At 43.1% G+C, this 25842-nt stretch overlaps 1 protein-coding gene across 2 annotated transcripts in view; it reads right to left on the bottom strand.

Annotated features, from left to right (window-relative positions):
* Positions 1–1832: 1832 nt before the first annotated feature.
* The window catches only part of SENP2 (SUMO specific peptidase 2), a 47738-nt gene continuing 23728 nt past the window's right edge, over positions 1833–25842 (bottom strand). For both annotated transcript variants that reach the window (XM_050965506.1, XM_050965507.1), the window contains exons 6-17: positions 25049–25205; positions 24024–24127; positions 21567–21661; positions 18680–18737; positions 13107–13170; positions 8834–8992; positions 7302–7433; positions 6652–6855; positions 6440–6519; positions 5401–5485; positions 3432–3527; positions 1833–2564 (exon numbers count right to left, since the gene is read on the bottom strand). In XM_050965506.1, the coding sequence (XP_050821463.1) occupies positions 2502–2564; positions 3432–3527; positions 5401–5485; positions 6440–6519; positions 6652–6855; positions 7302–7433; positions 8834–8992; positions 13107–13170; positions 18680–18737; positions 21567–21661; positions 24024–24127; positions 25049–25205 (1297 nt within the window). In that variant the 3' untranslated portion in view covers positions 1833–2501. The remainder of the gene's footprint in view (positions 2565–3431; positions 3528–5400; positions 5486–6439; positions 6520–6651; positions 6856–7301; positions 7434–8833; positions 8993–13106; positions 13171–18679; positions 18738–21566; positions 21662–24023; positions 24128–25048; positions 25206–25842) is intronic.

Genomic DNA, 25842 nt, shown 5'->3' on the forward strand with positions numbered 1-25842 from the left:
GCAGCACTAATCTGATGTGATCCCCTAGACAGATATCCCTCAGCACCCTTTGACATAATCAGAGAAATCAAAGCCTCGATTTTTTTTTTGCTACAGGCAGGTGCAGATGTGTGGAAAGACCACCACCACTAACTTTTCAACACTGGTTGATGTATTCAAAATATTCATTTGGAAGAAGAAATAAGAACTTGAATGGGTGAAAATTAAATATCAGGAGCTGTGTTCCCCTCCCACTACACCTCTGAGACCTCCCAGAGGTCCCCAGAGCAGCCCGGGAAGATAAATTTCAAATTCTAAGGTAAAACAAAAAGAGAAATAACTTCCTTTGGAGGCTATTTAATAGTGGCATTTCTTCAGAGTTTGAGTTGATTCTATCCTGTACTACACTTTGTTTTGAAGATGATCATTTCAAAATCATAACTTGACTGTAGTGCAGGGGTGTCAAACTCATTGCATATGTCAGGCCTGATTGGACACCTTGCCACTTGATGCAGGCCACACTATACAAAGGCTATTTCTGTGTTAGTTTCTCTGTTGGTAATTACTTACATTTTAAAATGTTAATCACCGCTACTGCTGCTTCCAGAAACCTGGCATCTCTTAACTTGCACCAGAGCATCAACTTTGGAGCAAATAACCACATCGATCAGAGGTGTCCTAATAATGAAATTACAGGCTTGTCTACACTGCCCCATGTGGACTATGTTGGTGTGGAACCCACCAGCGTGTTGTGCTCCAACTTCTCCAGGTGGGCCCTGCTGGTATGCACTCAATGTTCTTTAGTGCACACCGATGTAGTCCTGTTTGAAACAGGACTGCATCAATGCACACTAGCAGAGTCTATGGGTGAGATAGAGTGAAACAGTTTGATGCACTCTACAAACCACATACCTGTAATGCCGACCCTGATGTCATGAAGACAAGCCAGAAGATTCATGGGAAGTCTGCAAGCTGGATGAAACTATATGGGATAGAGGCAGCTGGCAGGCAGAATGTTTGACATCCCTCCTCTAGAGAGCAGGATTTGCCTTCTCTCATGATAAACCTAATTGAGCAGAAATCACTGCCATGCAATGATCTTGTGTTTCCCTCCTATAGTAACAGCTGCCTGTTATGGTGAGTGTCATCTTCACTTACATAAGCATTAACATAAGCTACTTATGAAGATGGTCTTGTGGGATTGGGAGTTGGGAGACCAGGGTTCCTCCCAATTTGACAGTCCCACCTTAACCAAGCCTCTGTGGGCCGTGTGCACATGAGGGACAATGTGGGCTGCTATGAGGGGTGCTTAGTGACTGGAAAGCTAGCCAAAGAGCCAAATGAAGGCAATGTGGAAATGCACAGCATGCAAATATCCTCTTTAGTATCCAAGCACCTCACCACCATTACATTTTTTGCTCACTATAACCTGTGAAATAAGAGAGGGTTTTTCCTCCCATTACAGATGAGGAATTAAGACACAGACAGTGATGCATCCATGGTCCCACAAGCATGCTGTGACAGTGAGGAACTGAACCCAATCTCGGGTTAACACCCCAACAACTGAGCCATTCTTCTTCTCATCCCACATATCCCCCTCCCCACTTATAACATTCAACCCCATCTGCTGAATAATTTAAATTCTCCCACTATCTGCTGACACATGGTATTCAGCCTCCTCAATTCTTATAATTCTTCATCTTAAACTCTTCCAGACCTCTTAACGGAACATTATATTCATGTTAAGTGAACTGGAAACAAACTTTCCTATGCAAAAATATTTTGAAAAAGATAACGGCAAATTTACTTTGGTTCTCTTCTTGCAGGTTTTTGTTCAGAAAAGACCCCTTCCATAAGTTACAGCACACTTTCATTTTAATAAAGAAAAATAAATATTCATTTTCACATGGGACAGTTTCTTGAAACAAATACTGAACCCCAGCTACAGGGGCTTCACTATGGATTTGTTACAAATCAAAACAAATGCCTTGCTCCTAGGGTCTTTACAAATCCAGTTTTAGGAATCAAGTGGAGTCTTCTATAGTCCAGAAGCAGAGCAAACCTCTCCTTGAACCAGTAGCTAAACACGTCGTCCCCGTGAAGGTGATTTCAGACAGACAGTGACAGTTCTACAGTTGCACAGGACACCTCCGTGTGCCAGCCAGAGTTTGTACCACAGTTCCAATGGCTGCAGTGAAGCACCAGAAGTCGCCAGTCTTCAGCAACATGAACTGATGCAGTTTGTTTGGGACCTGCTCTTAACCACCTACTCCAGTCTCTTAGGAGTCACAGCTCAGAGGCTGCAGAGATCTTTGCTTTTTGGTTAGGATGCATTAGCATATTCCAAACAAATGTAATTCTCTGGAGTGGACAAAACCACTGCTTTACAGCCTACTCTGAGGAGAGCAAGCTGTTGGCCCAGGTGCCTTTTGAAATAAGGCATTCAAACAAATTAGTTAAGCTAAGAACTAATTGTCACTAGTGGTGGATCATAGTATTACTGAGAGTCTCTCAGTCTGGGATCACAGCAACTGTTGATTAAGTATCTCCCATACCATCTTTTTGCGGAAGTGGGGCATGTGGTGCTAAAAGAAAAAAACAAAAACAAAAAAAAACCACTCTATTAAACACTAAACCACAGTAAAAGGCGCCAAAATAAGCATATTTGTCCACATTCTGTAGTCATGGACCAGAACAGTGAGTGTTCAACATTTGCAACAGTTCCCATGCAATGGTATTTGATACCACAACTTTGCCCTACACTAAGGGACAGAAAATGCAATGCTCTGGCAAATGCTGACTTTAATGAAAACCATGAATGTCATGACGGAGAATTTGCACATCCTTTAAGAAAAGCCCAATGCAGCTGAAAACAGCTAGTATTTTAACCTGTGAAAAAGCTATTTGGAAAGGAGCCTCAAAGATGCCATAACTAAGGTCAAGCCTACTGTTACAAACAGCTCCAGCCCCCTGCACCAGAGGACTGAGACATGGATGCTTGGCAAATGGACATAAGCAAAGGCAGGGAATGCAACTCACAGGGCTGGGAGGGCTCACCTGTCAGTATGACAGTAGCACCTGGAAGCCCTAACCAAGACCAGGGCCCATGGGGGTAGGTGATGTGTAACTAGTAAGAGATGAACTTACAAGTTAACTAGAGGAGTCAGGTGACAAGGAAAACATGGCAAGAGACTGGAGGCACTACAGGTCAGTTTAAAAAACAGGAGTACTTGTGGCACCTTAGAGACTAAAATTTATTTGAGCATAAGCTTTCGTGGGCTACAGCTCACTTCATCGGATGCATGCAGTGGAAAATACAGTAGGAAGATAGATATCTATACACACACACACCATGAAACAATGGGTGTTACCATACACACTATAACGAGAGTGATCTATTAAGGTGAGCTATTACCAGCAGGAGAGAAAAAAATTTGTAGAGCTTTCCTCACCTGAGTGAAAGTGATAGGTTTGTCTCTGGAGATATAGTCTGCATATTTACAGGTAAATATCCCACAGTCACTTCCGTTCAGCTGCTGTGGAATTTCCTACAAGTGAGCAGTGGAAGAAGGTTGCATGTTAGTCCCTTCACCTCTCTTACAAGCTATGCAATGCATTATCTTCAGTACTGTGTATCAGCAGCATTTTAATGAGTCGCTTGTGTCCTCCACTCCAGGAAAACAGCTTTAACACCTCCTCCCAAATCAGATAAACTACAGCTGCACCATGTTCCATTTGCTGGTAGGGAACATCCCTGTCCTTCACCTGTCAAATCTTTAGAATGCACACTTTCCAGGCCCAGGATGTCCTTACCCAAGTGTGTACTATGGGACCCAGGCCCCAGTGGGGCTTTGAACCCTACTAGCACTGCTTACTAGAAAGAATACAGATTCCTCCACTCCTGAGTTAGTGCTTCCTGCAGGTGACGGAGGTGAGGAGGGAATTCCCATTCTGTACAATGAAAGCTACTAAAGGACAAGTTTTGCCTTTGATGATACATGAACAGCTCACTGATTGTAGTGGAAGTTGCATGTGGGGAGAATTTAGCTCTGGCCTTTAATTCCCTCCCCACAAGGTACTGGCGACAAATCAAAACTGTCAATGTCAGCTTGTTCTCCAGTGACCCAGGGCAAGACAACTCCAACTATCCAGAGGAAGGACTAATGCGTGGGATCTATTATATGAATTACTATTGCCTGAGCACAAAGCAAAAGGAGCTATTCACCTGCAGCTGGAGTTCACAGCTCCACAGGCATCCTAAGAGTTCCTCTGAACTGAATGTGCCAAAGCCCCTAGAAAGCTTTGAGAACTGGGAAAGAGCAATTCCAGCTCACAACAGGGCATGTTCCAGGTGAGGCTATGCCCCTCTCCCCTCCAGCACCTTTGATTTTTTTTCCCCTCCTTCCTCCAAACCCAATCTAGATGATGATAAAATGAGGGATGGAGGATCTCTACAGATAAAGCTATTTGGAGAACACAACTGAACAGACATTTATTTTAGAAGATTCTAGGTCAAGCATAGACAACAGCAATAATTTGAAACAATCTTTGTAGAAAGGGGAGTCTCTCAAACAGCACACAAAAAGCTACCTACCATAAAAAAAATTGTTTTTATTTGCACTACTACCCCAATACCTTAATATTGTCAAAAGTTCAAAGCCAGATTCACAGCTGCAGTTCAAGAAATACAGTGAGCACATGTACAAAAGATCAACTATTGTATATAGTTCCTGTACAGGAACTGTTGACATCTTTCATGCATCAGCATGCACCTTAAAAGAATGAAGGTTAAGGCCATGTCTACATTTATAAGCTTACAGCTGTGCTGCGGTCAGAGTGGCCGTGTAGCCGCATTATGCCGATGGAAGAGAGCTCTCCCATCGACATAATAAAACCAGCTCAACGAGAGGCGGTAGCTATGTCAGCAGGAGAGCATCTCCCACCGACAGCGCTGTGCACACAGGGCTTATACCAGCAAAACTTGTGTCACTCTGGGGAGGGTTCCCCCGCACCCCACACACACACACCCCCGTTGTGCTAGTGTCAACATGGCCTTCATCCTAGTAAGGAATAATGATGAAGTTTGAGATGTTTTTCTTGGACACAGCACCAGCTTACTGGACCAAAGGAAGAAAGCTGGATGGCTGTTCCAAGGACTCCAGTCCACTCCAGATTGCCAGCATGTTTTTCGCATCTAAACTGAGTCAGGAAAGAAGCAGTGACAAGGCCAATCAAGTAAATAAAAGACACTGCTAAAGAGTCCATCAAAACATTGTTTCCGGTGTCCAGTTTGGGCTGCTGTATTATGGGCATTAGAGAAAGCCCACAAACAGCCATTCAAAACTTAGAATTGTTTCTCCTGAAGGCATTTGTGGTGGTGGGCTACAGTACATGGATCAGACTCAAACACTGTTCACATACATGTGATTTCATGCTGTAAAGTGTCCACTCCGAAGGCTCAATATCTAGATTCCTCTTGGTTTTGCTTTCTTCCTGCAGATATTGACTGTTCAACGAAACAAAAACAAAAAAGAGGAGGCATCAGACTTTTCTAACAAAATGTTTTCATATTTCAGGCCAACAGTCTGTAAAGTTGCCTGACAAGGTCTTCACTAATTATGCACCAAAGACCTGAAGTTCCAGTAAGGAGGATTATAATCATACCATGCTGAAGGTAAACCCACATGTGCCTAGGAACTATTCACATTACTGAGAGATTTTAGGTCTGCAAAGGTAATGCTGCAGCCATGTTATATTGGATTGGGATCTCAGATGGGGCACTGCCAGAAAAAGTGAGGCACATGAGAGACTGGCAGTGATTCACAAGATCACACAGACCCTTTCCTCAGAAGTCAATCTCCAACAGAGGTGGGGAAGTACAGGGTGATTTAATGAAACATGAGTACTGGTGCAATAGAAGAGTCAGTGCCAAACAAACTACAGCATTCACTCAACACATTGAAAGGATTATTATTTACATAAAAATTAACTCTAGTGTCTCTAATAGAGCATATAAGAGGATTGTGTGTGCAATGCAATTTGGTGGGTTACTTAAGAGCTGCAAAAAAAGGCATAAGAGCTAGAAAGTAGAGGGGTCTCTCACTGGTAATAGAGGATGTCAATATCCCCTAAGAAGGAGTTCTGGTCTTATGAAGTGTGTTGAGGTTAATGTTCTTAAAGAGGAACGGACCCTCTTTCTATTGGCATCAGAGCTTTAACAGGGCACTCAAATATGGTTCGTTCACAAGACATACTCAAACGTCTTCAGGAGGACAGAATATAATTAGCAGCTGAATGATGATACAATTTGCACTTTACTGGCAGTGACTAGTCCAGGAAGAGATTCTTATCCCTTAAGGGTAAGTCCTGTGCTACGTAAAGCAGGAAGGATTTTCCACACTCATGGGGAAAATGCGTATGTGTGAAATGCAATGATAGATTCACTAAAGCATCTACTTACAGCAAAATCTCACAGATACTGTGGCCTCTTTGTCCCATCGAGTCAAAGTATTTGATAGTCTTTCTTCTGACATCTATTACCTGTTATTGAAAGACAGGCATTGGTGCAACAGACTTAGCCAAAGACTCCATGCTGCCTACAGAGCAAGAACTAAAGCCTTTTCTAAGTTTTCCTTTCCCTTCCAATTCCAAGGATGGGCCAGTTTGACTCACCACTAATCCCCAGTGTACCCTCAGGTGAATGGGCACAAAGACGAGGTCTTGCTTGAAGAGATCCACACCTTTGGTCCATCTTTTTACTGCCTGGTAACCCCCAGAAATTAATTTGGGGTAGAAGAAAGTACTGAAAGCATGAAGCACTGGAAATCCCTTCTGCTTATTTCTCTCCACCAGAAGATTCATGTAGAAATTGATTACCTATATAATAGAGAGTATAATTTAGAGAATGAAGGAGACACTCATTTGTCTGTTAAAGTTAAGCTTTACCTGCTGGACTCTTGAAAATTTGCAGTCTGAAAAGACCACACTGACTTCAACTCAAGTTCTAAGACTCCTGAACTAACTTCCTTCCTTTGAGTCCTGCATTTAAACACACTTGTTATTTCACCCACTCCCCAAAGTCAAACCTGATCCCAAGTTGCTGCTAACTCTTGAAAGCAGCATAATACAAGGATAGAGATATTTTCAAGAGTACTGTTCCCTCTTAAAGGCCCAGCTTTCAGAAGCCTATGGATATTCCTATAGGAACTGAGGTGTGGATCAGAAACTTAAGCCTGTCAACAGCTTAATGTCAGAGAAAGTTGTGGGCACATTTTAATATATATGCATGCAGAACACAAGCATTCCTACTGGATTAATTTTACCTCATCGTTGAGCCAGTGATGGTTCCTCAGTGTCTGGATATCCCCACGGGTGACCTTTAATTTAAAGGCACTGCTTAAGATCTCATCCTCCTGGCCATGACCTAATGCATTAGTGATTTCGCTTTCCATGTCCTGAAATGAGCAATTCCACAATGTGACTTGTGAGAAAGTCCTGAACTAGGGTGTATGAGCAACTGGTGCATCACACTAAGTTGAAAAAAGTATTTAAGTGAAATCCAGTAGAGAATTAAGCCTGCTGAAGGAGGAAGGGCATGACCATACAGTGACACTGGGAGGCCAGGGATACCTGTGTTAGTTTCAGAGCAGAGGACTGTTAGCTTTGGTAGCTTTTTCTGTGAAGTTTGTACATTAAGCCTAAGGTACTACACACAGATGCCTGCCTTCATGCTATTTACTTGGATGGTTACACTTTTAAGCTATTTTAAATGGCGCTTCAGTCATTTTGATTTATCAGATTATCCCAGCGCAGAACCATGGATATGTTTACACTGGCTCTGGTTTGGAAGTTCTGTCATTTTCTTACAGATTAAAAGGGACAATGGGAGTTTAAGAGGCTTGAGAGAATTCAGTAAACACTAAAACCAGTATTGCAAGCGTTTCACAGTCAATCAATGCAGTTCAGTCAGAAGAAGAGACAGGTATCATGCAGAAATAGAAAAACGCAAAACACGCACATCAGCAGACAGAGCACAGCTGAACAAAGGACAATAAAAAAAAAGTAGAGTTTCAAAGAGAAAGCCACCTGTCCTCCATGCAATATTGTGGCCCCTGTGATCCTCAGCAGTCAGCCAACCACCACTTGGTTTAACTGAAATGGGGAATGCTCTATCAGCCCAGCTCAAACTCATTTCTCACCTTTAGTTTACAAGAGTCTAGATTTGTTGTGTGCCAAAGGTCACTACAAGACTAACCTAATTCTCCCAGACACATCTGAGTGGGAAAGAAAGGGAACATTATAGTGGGCTGTACTGGAGGCCATACTGACATTTAGGAAGTCTGTATTTTGTATCTGATCATACACACTGCTAGAGCTGTCATGGATGCAAAGAGAGAAGTCTAAGTAATGTTTAGTTTCATTGCTGGTGGAAGATGGATTTTGATCTGTGGACCAAAAAATAAATAAATAAATTCTATTTTTGATTGAGCTGAACTAACAAACAAGGAAAATGCCATTGTCCCTTCTGTTATAGCATCTACCAAGGTACGCATAGAAAGTAATCAGGCAGTTTATAAAGGAATGAGTAAAAGCATCCATTTGTTTTGCTAGCTCCCTGAAAATCCGATGTCAGTGGATTGGCAAGAATGGCCTGGTTCCAAGTGATTAGAAGGTACGACTAGCAGACAAAATTTACTTTAGAAGAGGCACCTAGAATCCCTGATCCCTTTTGAACATGTTCAGTACTTTAGCTAATATCAGGTGCGCACACAAAAAGAACCTGCAAAAAAGCCCAAATGATTCCATCCATTTTAGTTCACCTCTCCAAACCAGAAAGCCAAAAAAGGCATGGTACCTCTGTGAGCTCAGGAAGGTGCTCTGTACTCTTCTCTGGGCCTGGGCACTTCTGTTCTCTCACCACAAGTGCAGCTGGCCTTCTGGCTACAGCAGAGCTCCTACTGCCCAGACATAACCGAACTGACATCTCCTTTGACAGGTCAGCCTCCAGCCATCTCTGTTATACAAAAGGAAGCTCAATAGCATATAAACAGGAAGTTATGATTTGTTGCAGTGCATAGCGTGACAGTCTTATTCAAATATCAAATGAAAGCACTCAGTACATTCCCGACCATCAGATTCCACACTTAAATTAAAACACTCAATCTAGCTCTCATTCGGAGTCAGGCGAGGTATTGCTAGGATTGAGAACACTTCCATTAAATATACCAATTTACAAATGCTTTAGACCAGGGGCTCTCAAACTTCATGGCACCACAACTCCCTTCTGACAAAAAAAGAAAAAAAAAAAAAAAAAGTTACTATACAACCCCAGCAGGGGGGACCACCTGATCCCTGCCACCTGGTGGGGGGGAGAGGAGGAGAAGCCGAAGCCCAAGGGCTTCAGCCCCAGGCAGGGGGCCTGCAATCTCAGCCCCACCGCCCAAGGCTGAAGCCCCAGATAGTGGGGCTCAGGCTTTGGTCTCAGCCCCAGGCACCAGCAAGTCTAAGCCAGCCCTGGCTACCCCATTAAACAGGGTTGCGACCCACTTTGGGGTCCTGACCCACAGATTGAGAACCACTACTTTAGGCTAAAGTTGTTAGGATTTAGCATTGTTAACCCACTGCAGTTAAGTGGGTGAGAGGAAAGTGTTTCAGGCCACTTTCAGACTCAGGAAGACAATCACAGAAATGTATGAGTGGAAGGGACCTCAATAAGTCATTCTATTCCAGTCCCCTCCTCTGAAGCAGGAGTAAGTATCCATCTGACAGGTGTTTGTCTAACCAGTTCTTAAAAACCTCCAATGATGGATATCACATTCTCCCTAGGTAAATTTGTTCTGGTGCTTAACTACCGTTACCTTAAAGTTCGGAAGTTTTTACTTCTTGTCCTGTCCTCAATGGATACAGAGAACCATTTATCACCTTCCTCTTTATAACAACCTTCTACATATTTGAAGAATATGTTCCTGTTATGTCTGCTCTTCTCCAGACTAAACAAACCAAATTTTTCAAATCTTTCCTTATAGATCAGCGGTCAGCAACCTATGGTACGCATGCCAATTTTTAACAGCGTGCTGGAGCCTGCCGGGACTCCAACATGCCATTAAAATATCCTGCCCAGCCCGGCCCGCTGTCCTCCACTCCCTCCGCAGGGGAAGGGAGCAGAAGCATAGCCGTGCGCACGGGGTGGGCAAATGGCCCCTCTCCAGGCACAGCAAGCCGCGGGGTCCATGCTCCCGGGCCAAGTGCAGCAAGCTGCCGGCCCCTCCCCTGCCTTCTCCCCTCCCCTGGAGTCATGCCTCCGTGCGCAGCACTCTGTGGGTTGGGGCTGCACACTCCCGCGGGGCCGCGTTTGGCTCCGCGGGGAGGCAGACATGCTTCCTGCTCAACCGGAGCTCTGCCGCCGCCGCACGCAGTGCTCTCAGGGGCGGGGCTGTGCTCTCCCATGGGGCAGCATATCTGGCTCTGTGTGGAGCCTCATGGTAAGGGGTCCAGGGCTGGCGGGGTTGGATAAGGGGTGGAGGCAGTCAGGGAACAGAGGGGGTTGGATGGGGAGGGTGGGTGGTTAGGGGCAGGGGTCTCTGGAGAGGGCACTCCGGGAGCAGAGGGGGTTGGATGGAGCATAGGAGTCCCAGGGTCTGTTAGGGGGCTGAGGGTGGATAGGGGTCAGGGCAGTTGGGGGACAAGGAGCTGGGAGGGGTTGGATGAGTTGGGAGTTCTGGGGGTCCTGTCAGGAGGCAGGGGTGTGGAGAGGGGTTGGGGCAGGCAGGGATCGGCTGGGGGGTTGGGAGTTCTGGGGGTCCTGTCAGGGAGCGGTTGGATGGGGCATGGGGGTCCCGGAGGTCTGGCTGGGGATGGGGATGTGGATGTGGATAAGGGTCAAGGCAGTCAGGGGACAGGTAGGGGGTAGGGTCTAGTTCGGGGACAAGGAACAGGGAGGCTTAGATAGGGGGTGGTGTCCTGGGGGGCAGGGGTTCCAGGAGGGGGTAGTCAGGAGACAAGGAGTGGGGAGGTTGGGAGTTCTTAAGGGGCAGTCACCCAGCCCTCTCCCCTGAGCCCTGATGCCCTCCCCCACACACACACAGCCCTCTGCCCTGAGCCATGTACCTCCCTCATACACACCCAGCCCTGTGCTTGACTCCATCTCCTCCCACACCCCAAACTCCTCTAGCTCTGACATCTCCCCCCCCGCCCATACCCAGCCCTCTACCCCCAGCCACCAGCCCCGCACAGGCTGCTGCTGGTCTGGGCTTCTGGCTGCTGGACCCTTGCCAGCCGGGGTCCCAGCCACAGGCCTCGCTCAGCCTGCTGCCGGCTTAGCGGAACAGAACCCCAGACCAGCAGCGGGCTCAGCAGGCTGGCAGCATAAGATCAACATTTCAATTTCATTTTAAATGAAGCTTCTTAAACATTTTGAAAACCTTGTTTATTTTACAATACAACACTAGTTTAGTTATATAATATAAAGACTGAGACCTTCTAAAAAATATTAAGATGTATTACCGGCATGCAAAACCTTAAATTAGAGTGAATAAATGAAGACTCAGCACACCACTTCTGAAAGGTTGCTTACCGTTGTTATAGATCATGTTTTCTAGACCTTTAAATCATTTTTGTTGCTCACCTCTGAAGTTTCCACATTTCCCAAAGCTTAGTGCCAGAACTGGACACAGTACTCTGAGGCCTCATCAGTGAGGAGTACAGAAGAATTACTTAGGTCTTGCTTACAACACTCCTGATAATATATTTCAGAATAATTGGGTGGTTTTTTCACAAAAGTATTATGTAGTTGACTTAATTTGTGATCCCCCAGTACTCTCAAAGCCTTTTCTGCAGTACTTCTTCCTAGGCAGTCGTTTTCCATTTTGTATTTGTGCAACTGATTATTCTTTCCTAAGCACAGTACTGTGCATTTGTCCTAATTCAATTTCATCCTATTTCAGACCATTTCTCTAGTTTGCCAAGATCATTTTGAATTCTAATCCTGTCCTTCAGAGTACTTCCAACCCCTCCCAACTTGGCATTGTCTGCAAATTTTATAAAAAAGTGTACTCTCCCTGCAATTATCCTAATCATTTATGAAGATATTGAACAGAACTGGACCCAGGATAGATCCCAGCAAGACCTCACTCAATATGTCCTTCCAGCTTGACTGTGAGCCATTGGTAACTAACTCAAAGTACAGTTTTTCAACCAGTTGGCACCCACCTTTAGAAGATTAATCTAGGCTATATTTCTCTAGTTTGTTTATGAGAAGGTCATATGAGACTATCGGAAGTCTACTGAAGTGGAGATCTATAGCATCAGTTTATGTTCGGGAGGTTCTTTGCCACTTTAAAGGGTCACAAAGTTGGTTTGGTTTTTTGGTTTTAAAAAAAGTCTGGAGTACCCCACACGGACTGGATATTTGATAATAAAGACAGTTTTGTATCCAAGCTTGGTACTTCTCTATGTTTTAGTCCGTGTAAGTTTTCCTGATATCCCAGCTTGGCGTATTTAAAAAATAGATTTTAGACACACATCTTCCCACCTGTGCAGCAAGTGAAATACAGGTGAACGTAAACAACTATGTATAAAGCAGAGTGGTGCTGTATTTCTAATTTAGAAAATCAAAATTAAAATGTAGTTAAAAAATGCAGCAACCCTGAAAAAACCTTAGTAGTTAGGGGAAAAAAAGGTTTACCTGGTTTACAAACTGGAAATTTAACTGTGGCACCAAGCCAAATCTCAGAGACAAGAATCGGGAGGGGGGGGGGAATGCAAGCACAGCAAAATCTATTCAGAAAGGACTGATGATGCAATAATGTATCCTACAATGATGTGGATAAATTCCAATAAATGCTACATGTTTGAGGGTTTGCCCATCAACTTCCAAGATGGACAGAAGAGAAATTGAGCAGATGCAGCATACTGACCAGAGCCCAGAATCACAAGGGGTCTTCCACCATCACTATATTCTGTAAGTCTCAAAGACCGCACTCCCACAAAAGCCATATGGCACTGGGTTAAGCACATTATTCAACGATATGCTCAAGTATGGAAATGCACAGTTAGGACTGAACGTACAGTTTAGTTACAGGACGTCACATTTTTCGAAAGAGGAAAAAAGCTGGAGCTTCCAAACTTACCCCTTCATTTTTCTGCCCAACTGTCATTTCAGGCTCTTGTGAATTTTCTGCTGAAGTCCAAGATCTTAGAGACAAAAACAGGCAGAGTTTCACAACTAGGGATATTTACTTAGGAAGTTACCTGTGGGGTAAGGAGTCAGGGGTGTGTGGGGAGGGTTAGGAAAGGCTCTCTGTGGGGTTGAAATCTGGCCAACGTGCAAGAAGAACAAGAGTTCTTTGGAATCAATACTTTGAGGGAATGAAGGTGGGGAAAAGAGGAAAGGCAAAGGGAAGGAAAGCTGGAAACACCCACCAAAAGTAGGGGACTGGGGCTAGTACCAAAGCATGGCTAAAATAAGGATACAAGATGTAGCTTAAAGTTAAGATATAATGCACAACAATCATGAATTGAAAAGTCTCTTGTAATATAAATGAAAAACACTCCTCACAAAAAGAAAGCACTCGTTTACCTGAAGGGTATGCATCAAGATACAGTTAGGCCAACCTAGTTACAAGTCTAAAAATTTCACTCCCTATATGACAGAGTTAGGTCGATCTTAACCTCACTGTAGATCCAGCTAGGCTGATGGAAGAATGCTTCTGTCGAGCTAGCACTGTCTCCTGGAGAGGTGGATTACCTACATTGACAGAAGGAGGTTTTCTGTCAAAGTAGGAAGCATCTACAATACAGTAGATCATACTTGTGCCACTGTAGTGCAGACATGGCCTTAAAGTGGGTGAATAGAATAAGTTTACTTGACTCTTATAGGATTGCTAGGGAAGCTGCTATCCTTACTGGAAAAGGCTTACCCTTGAAAACTATGCAGCATCTGAAGTGCAGCATGTTACTGTTTAAGGAATTATACACCGACAGGTCTTACTTTTATCAGTATAAATGCTCCAAAATGAAAAAGTTCTTGCACCCCTTTTTGATCCAAGTCTCCTTTTTAAAAAGGGACCCATATATAAAAGACGACTTGTACAGTGGGTTTAGGATCTAATACATTACAAGACAAATTCAATCTAGTGTGAGAAGATCATCGATATCCAGGTTAGGCACCCCAGATGTTTTATAGAAGTACAGCTTTGTACTTTTGTAGCACAATGCATACAAACAGAAGGCTTTTCTATTCAAACAGCCACTCAGATTCATAGACTTTGGATGATCAAGATTGTCCCTTCTGGCCTTAGTCTGACCTCCTGCATATTGCAGGCCACAGAATCTCACCCATCTACTCCTGCAATATGCCCAGAGCCTCTTGCTGAATTACTGAAGTCCTCAAATCATGATTTAAAGACTGCAAGTTACAGAGAATTTGCCATTTACTCAAGTTCAAACCAGCAGGTGAACCCTCACTCTAGAAGAAGGCAACCCCCTACGCCCAATGTTTCTGCCAACCTGACCTGGGGAAAAATTCCTTCCTGACCTCAGATACGGGAATTAGTTAGACCCCAAGCACGTGGGTGAGACCCACCAGTCAGACACCTGGGCAAGAATTCTCTGTTGTAATCCAGAGCTGTTCTCATCTCGTGTCTCATCTCTGGCTACTGAAGATATATGCTACTAGCAGTCACAGATGAGTCACATGCCATTGTAGGGAGTCCCATCGTACCATCCCCTGCATAAGCTTATCAAGCTCAGTCCTGAAACCAGTTAGGTTTTAGTGTCCCCACTTCTCCCCTTGGAAGGCTGTTCCAGAACTTCACTTCTCTGATGGTGAGAAATTTTTGTCTAATTTCAAGCATAACCTTGTCGATAACCAGTTTATATCCATTTGTTCTTGTACCAACATTGGCCCTTAACTTAAATAACTCCTCTCCTTCCCTGGTATTTATCCCTTGGATGTATTTTAAGAGAGCAATCATATCTCCCCTCAGTTTTCTTTTGATTAAACAAGCAAAGCTCCTTAAGTCTCCTCTAATAAGGTACGTTCTGCATTCTTCTGATCATCCTGGCAGCCCTTCTCTGCACCCGATACAGTTTGAATTATCTTCTTTTTAAAAAAAGGGAGACCAAAGTTGCACACAGTATTCCAGATGGAGGTCTCACCAGTGCCTTGTATAACAGTAATAATACTTCCCTCTCTCTCTGTTGGAAATACTTTACCTTGTGAAAATGCAGAACTACTAACTTTGGTATGTAACCTGCCACTTAAAATCATATTCTGTACCAGATGACTGAAGGATGGCTATTACGATGCCAATTTTTTAAAAAAGGTTCCAGAGGTGATCCCTGGCAATTATAGGCCGATAAGCCTAACTTCAGTACCAGACAAACTGGTTGAAACTATAGTAAAGAACAGAATTATCAGACATGCAGATGAACAGAATGTGTTGGGGAAGAGTCAACATGGCTTTGTAAAGGGAAATCATGCCTCACCGATCTACTAGAATTCTTTGAGGTGGTCAAACAAACAAGTGGAAAACAGTGATTTAGTGTATATAGTGTACTTGGAGTTTCAGAAGGCTTTTGACAAGGGCCCTCACCAAAGTTCTCAAGCAAAGTAAGCAGTCATAGGAAAAGAGGGAAGATCCTCTCATAGATCAGTAACTGGATAAAGGACAGAAAACAAAGGGCAGGAATAAATGGTCAATTTTCATAGTGGAGAGAGGTAAATAGTGGGGTTCCTCAGTGATTTGTAGTGGGACCAGTGCTGTTCAACATATTCATAAATAATCTGGAAAAGGGGGAAAATAGCGAAATGTCTATCTTGAGTCATTTTGTAAAGTCCAAAGCAGACCACGATGAGTTACAAAAGGATCGGACAGAACTGGGTGACTGGGCAACAAAACAGCAGGTGACATTCAAATGTCAAATGCTAAGTAACACATTGGAAAACAATCCCAACTATATGTACGAAACGGTCTAAATTAGCTGTTACTACTCAAAAAGAGTCTTGAGTCATTGCGGATAGATCTCTGAAAACATCTGCTCAATGTGCAGTAGCAGTCAAAAAAGTTAACAATGTTACGAACCATTAGAAAAAGAATAAGTATTTTCTGTCTATCATAATGCCTTTATGAAAATCCATGGTATACCCACATCTTGAATACTGCGTGCAGATCTGGCTGTCCCATCTCAAAAAAGATATAGATTAGAACTCAATAAGATTTCAGAGAAGGGCTACAAAAATGTTTAGAAATATAGAAGACCTTCCATATGAGGAGAGATTAAAAAACAGTGACCACCTTTCCAAGCTGAAAAGTCCCAAAGAGGAGATATGATGGAGGTCTATAAAATCTCGACTGGTATGAAGAAAGTGAATAAGGAAACGTTATCTATCCCTTTACATAACAACAAGAACTAGGGGGTCATCCAGTGAAATTAATAGGCATCAGGTTTAAAACAAACAAAAGTACCAGGAGATGTTGTGAAGGACAAAACTATAACAGGGTTCAAAAAAGAACTAGATAAGTTCCTGGAGGATAGGGTTATCAACAGCTATTAGCCAGGATGGTCAGGGAAGCAACACCATACTCTGAGTGTCCCCAGCTTTTCTTTGCCGGGAGTGGACACGACAGGGAATGAATCACACAAGGTTTTTCGCCTTCCTCTGCAGCATGGGGCACGGGTCACTTGCTGGAGGATTCTCTGTAGCTTGACGTCTTCAAACCACAATTTGAGGACTTCAATAACTCAGACATAGGTTAGGAGTTTGTTATACAAGTGGATAGGTGAGATTGTATGGCCTGCGTTGTGCAGGTCAGACTAGATCATCATAATGGTCTCTTCTGACCTTAAAGTCCATAAGTCTAAATGATTGCCTGTTCTATTCATTTCTTCTGACAGTGGCTAATGCCACATGCTTCAGAAGACAGAATATTGGGCTAGATGGACCACTGGTCTGATCCAGTATGGCAGTTCTTATCTTCAGCCACAAGTGATAGGATGTTTTTCCTCTTTTATAAATTTCCTGCATGAGTTCATTCAAGAGCATAGATTTGTTTGGTTTCTTCCACATTGTTATTGGGGCATTTAATAAGGTATACCACATTACGATAGGTCTGTGTAGGATCCAAGGTGCATTGTGAGAGGTGTTCATCATTGTAGCAGTGGAGATGTCTGCAGGTTTTGCATCTGTTTCTGTCAAGGTCTGGTGTTGCCCTGGTGGCCAGGGTGTGTTCGTCTGTGGGGAGCTTGCTTCTGATTATGAGCGTGGAGAAGCTGAGGGTTGTTTGAAGACCAGAAGTAAGGGTTCAGAAAAGACCTTTCAGGATGTGGTTCCTATTGAATCTGGGTTGTATTTTGAGGATCTCCTATACTGGTTCCAACGCGGGGTGGTAGGCGTCTACTAGGGGTCTGTGGTCAGAGGAGGTTTTATATCTGTACTGAAGCAGGTTCAGAATAAACTGGTGTCCAGTTTCACAATGCAATCTACTTCTCTCCTGAAATGTCCCTGTTTGGTGAAGGTGGTTTTGATTGAGTTAAGGTGTATATCCCAGACTCTCTCCTCAGAGCATATTCTGTGGTATCTGAGCACATAGCTGTAGGTAAACAGATTTCTGGGTGTGTTTAGGGTGGCTACCAGATCTATGAAGGTGGAGGTGGTGATCTGTGTATTTCTTACATATGGCTGTCTGTAAGGTTCCATGGTTGAAGCCGATTGTGGTGTCCAAGAAGTTGATATTAGTGTGGAAGCACTCCAGAAAGTTTAATGGACAGGTGGTGGATGTTGAAGTTGGTGGAAGTCACACATGAAAATGATAAACTACAAAAATAACCTATCACCTGTGAGTGAACATTTTTCACAAAGCAATCACTCTATATCTGACCTCGCAGTCTTCATCCTCAAAAGAAGCCTGTGCATAACACTTTCAAAAAGACACACTTGGGAGCTTAAATTCATAATTCTGCAAGACAGTAAAAATCATGGACTGAACTGACACTGGATTTACAGATTACAACAACCTCTAACCCACTAGCCCCCTCCCCCCCGTCCTATGATTGCAGAGGTGTTAATGGGCCACTCTACCTTATGCTAAACAATCTGTTCCATCCTCCATTACAGCCAAATGTAAGTACCACCTTTCGCAGACCTAAAGAACTTTGTGCTACTCGAACGCTTGTGTCTCTCACTAGCAGAAGTTGATCCAATAAAAGATATTACCTCACCCACCTTGTCTTTCTAATATCATGCAATAGGATTTCTGTAGACCAGAGTGGGAACAAGCGAGTTTACACTTCCTCCTCCCAAACAGCTATTTGCATACATTTCTAACTCTACTCACACAAGGAGTGATAGAGGAGACATTCCGTCCCCAGTGCTAAAAGCCTTGACTGCTGGCTGGGCACTGCTTTCGTCGCTTTCTAGAGCTACAGCTATCCCTTACCCTGTTATCCAAATGCCCTGCTTTAATTCCCCTCCCTCCAGGATTCTATGATGTGCTTGTGTGTTGTCAATATGATAGTGCGGCACATCCTGCATGAGATGCCCATTACATAGCTATGTTTCATAATTTATCAAGCCCCTCCAAAGAGGGACCAGCATCTGCAGGTGATGCACATGAATTTTTATCTCCCCCAGGTACGAACATAAAAATACCAGAGGTTGAAAGCCGAACATGGAGGAATGTAATTAGGAGAGATTTTGTACCTGCCCACATCACTTCTCTGAGACCAGAGCGGGCCCCGAGTTTCAGCACCTCTGATACCTGCATAGAAGGAGAAGTATGAACTGAAAACAAAAGTCAACTAATTAGGTTCAAAACTGTAGATTTGCCGGTTATACTGTAAATGACTTTTTGATTAGCCAATCACTAACACGAAGTTGCAGAGCTAACAGATAAGCTCGTTGAAGATCATATCCAGAGAAATGGAGGTTTCTCACTGTAACTGAAGGTTCTTTGAGATGTGGAATGCAGATAGGGACCACACATGTGGGTACGCATACACCAAAGTCCAGAAATTCTTCTAGCTGATGTCTGTAGCTCCCCCTCGTGCTCCTGACCAAGGGCATGAAAGGAAATGTGGGTCAACACCTCTCCAGTTTCTCCTCTTACAACAGTCCAATCAAATCCAAAGCTGAGATGATGGAGGATAGGTGGTGGAATACGGATAGAGATCACACATCTCAAAGAGTCTCCAGTTATAGTAAGCAACCTCCATTTCTTAGAATGCTGGTCCCTACGTATATTCCACACTTGGGTGACTAGTTAGCAGTGTTCAGACTAGAGAAGGGTGCAAGGAAGGTGGCAGCAGAGATGCCTGTTGTATTGCCACTCCTACAGCTGCACCTGCACATACTTCTTGGGCTAGAGAATAGCGGGTCACGAATGTGTGAACAGAACTCTAAGTTGCTGCCCCGCAAGAGGCCTGCAGCAGAACGTCTGAGGGATGCCGCGGAGGCAGCTTGTGCTCATGTGGAATGAGCTGTAATGCCCCAGGAACAGGATTTTTCTTTTCTATTCTGTAGCATTCTACGATGCATCTCAAAACCCACTTTAGAAATCTTCCGAGAGGATATGGCTTGCCATAGCACAGAGACCGCGTGGGTAATGAAGTGTCAGATTTTCTAATGGGTTTGGTTCTTTGCAGGAAGAATGCCAGGGTGCACCTGATATCAAGGGACTGAAGTCTCTTGTATTTAAAATAAGTGAGGGGTTTCAGGAAAAATACAACTAAGCGTCTTGTCTGCTTTATGTGGAACTCAAACAATCTTGATATGGGAGGGCTGAAAAGTCCTCACCAGGAGAGGGAGGTGAGAACTCTCGCAGGAACAGTCATTTGGAGACAATGCAGTGCCAATTTGGCTGCTAAATCTAGTGGAGACAAATTTTCAGACACAAATGGAGTCTGGTGAATAGCATCACATAGGTACATGCAATCACGTGGCCCAACAGTGACACACACTGGTGACCCATACTTCATTGGATACGAATGATGTAGGAAATCAGGTTGTTCATCATGCAAAATCCATCTGCAGGGAGAAATGCTCTCGCAGAGATGGAGTTCATCTGTGCTCCTATAAAACTTATTGTCCCTGTGAGTGACTCAGACTCAGACTCTAGGACTGGAAGGGACCTCGAGAGGTCATCGAGTCCAGTCCCCTGCCCTCATGGCAGGACCAAATACTGTCTAGACCATTCCTAATAGACGTTTATCTAACCTACTCTTAAATATCTCCAGAGATGGAGATTCCACAACTTCCCTAGGCAATCTATTCCAGTGTTTAACTACCCTGACAGTTAGGAACTTTTTCCTAATGTCCAACCTAAATCTCCCTTGCTGCAGTTTAAGCCCATTGCTTCTTGTTCTATCATTGGAGGCTAAGGTTAACAAGTTTTCTCCCTCCTCCTGATGACACCCTTTTAGATACCTGAAAGACTTTTCTTCATTTATACAAAATGCCTAAAGTAGCAAAAAATTACTGAAGAGATGCGGTCACTGACATGACTTCTTTACAAGATCAGCCTACCAGGTATGGGAACACCATGTAGCACTGATGCCTCACCTGGGCAGCTACCTCAAAGAAAACTTTTGTGAATACTCTAGGTGCTGCAGTGAGTCCAACGGGGAGGACCCAAAACTCGTAGTGTTCCTCTCCCACCAGGAAACACAGGAACTTCTTGTGGATGGGTGAACATCCAAATGGAAATATAGGTCCTTCATGACAAGAGCCACAAACCACATCCCTTGCTGAATAATCATCCTGAATGTCAGCTGATAAAGACGTTGAGTTGTTGAAGGTCCAGGATGGGTCTTCACCCTCCATTTTTTTTGAGGGGAGGCGGGGGGGCAGGGAGGAAGAGAATTAGGAAATATGGGGAGTAGAACTCTCTCTCTAGGTACTGAGGCAAGAATCAATTAGTGAGTGGGTCACAGGATGGCAACTGGAAAGGGGGTTTGTGAGGAAAGGAGGAGAGAAACTGTATGGAGTATCTCTGATGGATAATCTCCAGGACCCAACTGCTAGTACTAATCTTGTTCCATTGTATTGAAGAGGTCCTCAAAGTGCTTTTTCCACCTCTTGACGATCTCCTCAGTGGAGGTCAGCGTTTCACCACCCTTACTGAGTACAGCCTAGGCAACATCCCACCAACCCTTCCTAAAGCAATAATTTTAATTGGCCCACCCAGCATAGTACAAGGGCCTTAAAGTTAAGCATTATGTCTTTCAACTTGTTAGACGAGCTGTTCTGTACAGGAAGATAGATAAACAGAAGTAACAACTTTTATCGTAATAGCAAACAGAGGTGTAACAACTTTTGACATGGATGCTTCCATATTTTTGCATGTATTTATATATGACATGATGGGACTATTAAAGGCTAATGTACTGCATATAGACAAGTCTGATATAATTAAAAACTTAATACATGCAGAAAAGCACAATTAAGGTATCGGTCTCAACCTCTGCAACTTCACTGCTGCAAACTTAACTCCGCATTCATTTAAAAGACTCATTGAGGAGAATAAGCCCACCTTGATTATGTCTATCTGCACTTACTGCAATATATGTATGTGATACATACACACACTCACCATTCCTTAGTGTAACAAATGGAGGCATTCTCACTCCATATTTTTCTTCCATGTGGCCACCAGTCTTCACTGGCTCCTTGAGGCAACCTTGAGAACTTTGGTACAGATTTAGGGAAAAAAAAGTGTCAGAATTTCTTTCAAAGGAGCCCATACATATCCTATTTGTCAGTCACCACTGTATGGAATCCTCTAAAGGAATGGATTATAGCTCCTACACAACCATGTGGTACAGAATGCTAGAAGTGATCACTGTTAAAGCAACAGAATTTGGTAAACCAGAATGGGCCAACTGATGTATTAATGGAAATATTCCAGCTCCAGCAGTGCTTAAACACACACACACACACACACACACAGGAAAAAAGGAACTAGTCAATTGTGCAACATTTACATCCTGATGCATATTACTTTTCACTATGCCAAGAGTGAATGTCCACTCTAATAAAAAAAGGGGGAGAGGACGGCACGCAGACTTCAATTCTGACAGACAGCAAATTCCACAGGCTTTTTACATAGTATGTGAAATAGTATCTCTTTTAAACAGGCTTAGTATTATTTTATTGAGTAGCCATTCTGTTTCCTTTTGTATGACAAGATGTTTTCATCATGCCCTGTTCTCCCACCAGTGTAGACAATGTCTGCGCAGCAAGCACTGCAGCTGTGACATTCTAGCAGTTTAAGTGCAGACATACCCTAAGCTAAAGGTCTCATAAAAAAAAGGAGAGAGACTTCTGACCATCTTCAGTGGCCTGCTCACTTGGCGAAGTTAAAGGTCCAGAGAACAGGAATTAAGTATTCCATTATATCATTTGAAATACTGTTTTCTGCATCGTTTAAATACATCAGAACTAATCAAACATTTCTTTTCTTTTAATTTGCAGTTGTCTGTACAATATACATATTAATTTCTCCAACAGCAAAAGAAGGAAGTCTGGATTTGTTACTGTGATCTTAGAGAAGTCCGAGTTCTAGAGCATTAAGGTACTCCTTGGGTTTTTACTAATTTGTTATAGTAGTACCACGCCTTAGTGTAGATGCAGTTATGAGGGTATAAAGTGTACTTAGACGGATATAGTTTATTTTCCCTCTCATAAGAAAAAGCAGCTATACTGGTCTAAGCACAAACTAACCTTTATAAATGTGTCCACACTAGGATATGCGCCACCTTCACTTAACTATACTGGTATAAAACAAAACCCAAAGAATTCAGAAGGAGTGTACAAAAGGTGAAGAATCGCAAATTGCTGTCGGTGTCTGTCTCCTCCTCCTACCTCTTTTCTGCTTCCTATGTTGTATCTGCACGAAGAAACTTCCTGCTCCTGTTTTATACTAATATACTAGCTTGTGTTTAGACAAACCCTTAGCTCACAGACAGCCTCAGCATCCAAGAAGAACAGATAGACAAAACTTGAATTTCTGTTCAGAAAAGGAACTTCTCTTTAAAGACCTCTCAAGGTCTTCATACAACACAGAGGCATGGACAAGTTTTCCTGCCTTTGCAGGTCACCTTCAAGAACTTCAGGTCTGTATGCGTGATTGTCATGGTCTTTCAGCCTTACCACAGATTGAAAAATTATTGCAAAAACTATAAAGTGACAATTTCTTATGAAGTCAGAAGAGATCACGTATTCATTAAACTATAGTTAGGCCTCAGAACAGGCTGTGTTAAGACAAAAAATTAGCTCCTTCACAGCCTATGTCCATTCCACATCAGCAGCATAAAGATTCGTAAAAAATATTCAGTGGAAGGGAAAATAAGTCCCCAAATCCTATAACACTGTGGTATAGCACTTTATAGGATTTCATAGTAGAAATTATATCACTGGAAGCACTTGTGCCCAAAAAGGAGCAGGAAGTTTCCTAGTGCAGATACAACATAGCAAGCAGAAAAAAGGTAGGAGGAGGAGAAAGACACTCACAGCAATTTGTGATTCTTCACCTTTTCTACACTTCAGCTGAATATTTTGGGTTGGTCTTTTATTTAAAAAAAAAAAAGCCACAGATGAAACTTTAGTATCCACAACTGCATGCATTTCAAAAGGTTTAAAGGTCTGTTCCAAAGCATCTGTCCTGGATCATATCAACAGAACTTTGTTGATTGCAACAAACTTATCAAATGTTTCCAACGACAACAACCAGAGTGCCCATTAAAAGAGTATCAGAGGGGTAGCCGTGTTAGTCTGGATCTGTAAAAGCAGCAAAGAATCCTGTGGCACCTTATAGACTAACAGACGTTTTGGAGCATGAGCTTTCGTGGGTGAATACCCACTTCTTCAGATGCATGCATCTGAAGAAGTGGGTATTCACCCACGAAAGCTCATGCTCCAAAACGTCTGTTAGTCTATAAAGTGCCACAGGATTCTTTGCTGCATTAAAAGAGTGACCTGATGTTCCTCCTTGCCTCGCAAAAGAAGTCACTCTTACTAGTAAAAAGGCTGGAATATAACATGAAATTACTTGCAGTGGTTTGTAGCTATGGGAGTGGAGTAGTTTCTAGGATATTTTTCCTTTACTAGTTCCAACAGTAGTTTGTACTTTTCTCTCTCTTCTCTTTGTACACCCTGGGAGGAAAAAAAGCCATATTAAAACCACTATCACGAAAAAGTGAAGTATGTAATTTAATGCATACTACACAGTTGTTACAGCGCATGAAGTTTATTGTTAGCCCTATTTAAGCAGGAACTACATGACCAAAGCTGCTGTTAAGTTGAAAATGGGCTCATGCTCACTATAGCAAGGAGTATAAATTTTCATCCTTATCACATTTACATGCAGGTAAGTCAATGATAAACACATATATACACCCTCATTACCATTTCCAGTTGTGGAACTGCCACGTTCACTGGAGTTGAGAGAAAGCGGAATCCACTTTTGGTGAGCTCTCACCCCAAAGATGCTATGAAAAGTGATGTTTAATGCCAGAAGGGACCATCAGATCATCTAGTCTGACCTCTCATACATCACAGGCCATTACGTTTTACCCAGTTACCCCTGCATTAAGCCCAATAACTTGTTTGGCAAAAGCATCTTCCAGAAAGGCATTCAGACTGGATCTGAAGACATTAAGAGATGGAGAATCCCCAACTTTCCATGGTGGTTTGTTCCCACAGTTAATTGCCCTGACTTAAAATGTTTCTGAATTAGTTCTAGTTTGACTTTGTTTGGCTTCGTTTTCCGGCCATTGGCTCGTGTTATGCTTTTCTCCACTGAAGAGCCTTTTAGTACCTAGTGTTTTCCCCCATAAAGATACTTCTACTCTGAAATCACCTCTTCATCATGTTTTTGATCAGCCAAATAGATGGAGCTTTAAGTCTCACTGCAAGGCATTTTCTCAGCTCAGGACTATGCTTCAAAAACCATTTTCACTGTATCCAATTTCACATCTTGCCATCTCAATACTCAGAGGTCTCCCCATTATATAAACTCAGAAGTGACAAAAATGAATTGACCCTATTTCAAAAGCTGTCTTTATCTGGACTCACCTCTTCCACAGTACAGTGAGGCCTCCTCACCAGCTTGCCAGCATCTGAAGTGGTGGCTCCTGCCATGTTCTCCTGATCAGGCAATCCCCATGAAAAAGAACCTTCTGGAATGGATTTGGTATGGCGTTTGCTACTCATCCTTGTGTTGCAGAGGTTTCTGTTAAGAAGAGCTATTACACTATTAACCACTAAAACCTAAACCTTCTTGAGTCAAATTACATCTCAATATTTTTGAAAATACAAACATTGCTGAGGGCAGAGACTTAAGCCTCATAAGGATGTATGGATGTTCCGAATGCCTTTCAGTCAGGTGGAAAAATCAGAGCAAACCACCACTTGATAGAGAAATCCAAGAAATCTCTCTTACAATGACTAAGAGATGCACACTGACTAGACTGTTTACAACATACCATTGTAAGCTCTATTACATGCACACACTTCAGGCTAAAAGAGGTGCTCCAGGAACTGCAAGCTCTGCCAGATTATGTTTTCTCCTTTGCCATGCCTCCCCCCCAGAACAGTGCTTCCTACTTCTTCAGATGGCCCTGTATCTTTAATTTTCTCATATGCTTCTTTCATTAAACCCTATTACAGTATGACTGAAAACATCAACTACCCAAAGCCATGTTCCAATACGCCACTGAGGTATTTTGGGTGATATAGTTACAAGTATGCCATACAGCTGACACCTCACAGAAGAGAGCTCTAGTCACATAATTGGTGGAGTCTCCACCCGCACCCCACATTCACAATAGCTGCCTTAGGAATTTTCCTCTTTACCATTAAAGGTTTTC

The sequence above is a fragment of the Gopherus flavomarginatus genome, chromosome 8 (genome assembly GCF_025201925.1).
Source record: "Gopherus flavomarginatus isolate rGopFla2 chromosome 8, rGopFla2.mat.asm, whole genome shotgun sequence".
In the NCBI taxonomy this organism is placed as follows: domain Eukaryota; kingdom Metazoa; phylum Chordata; order Testudines; family Testudinidae; genus Gopherus; species Gopherus flavomarginatus.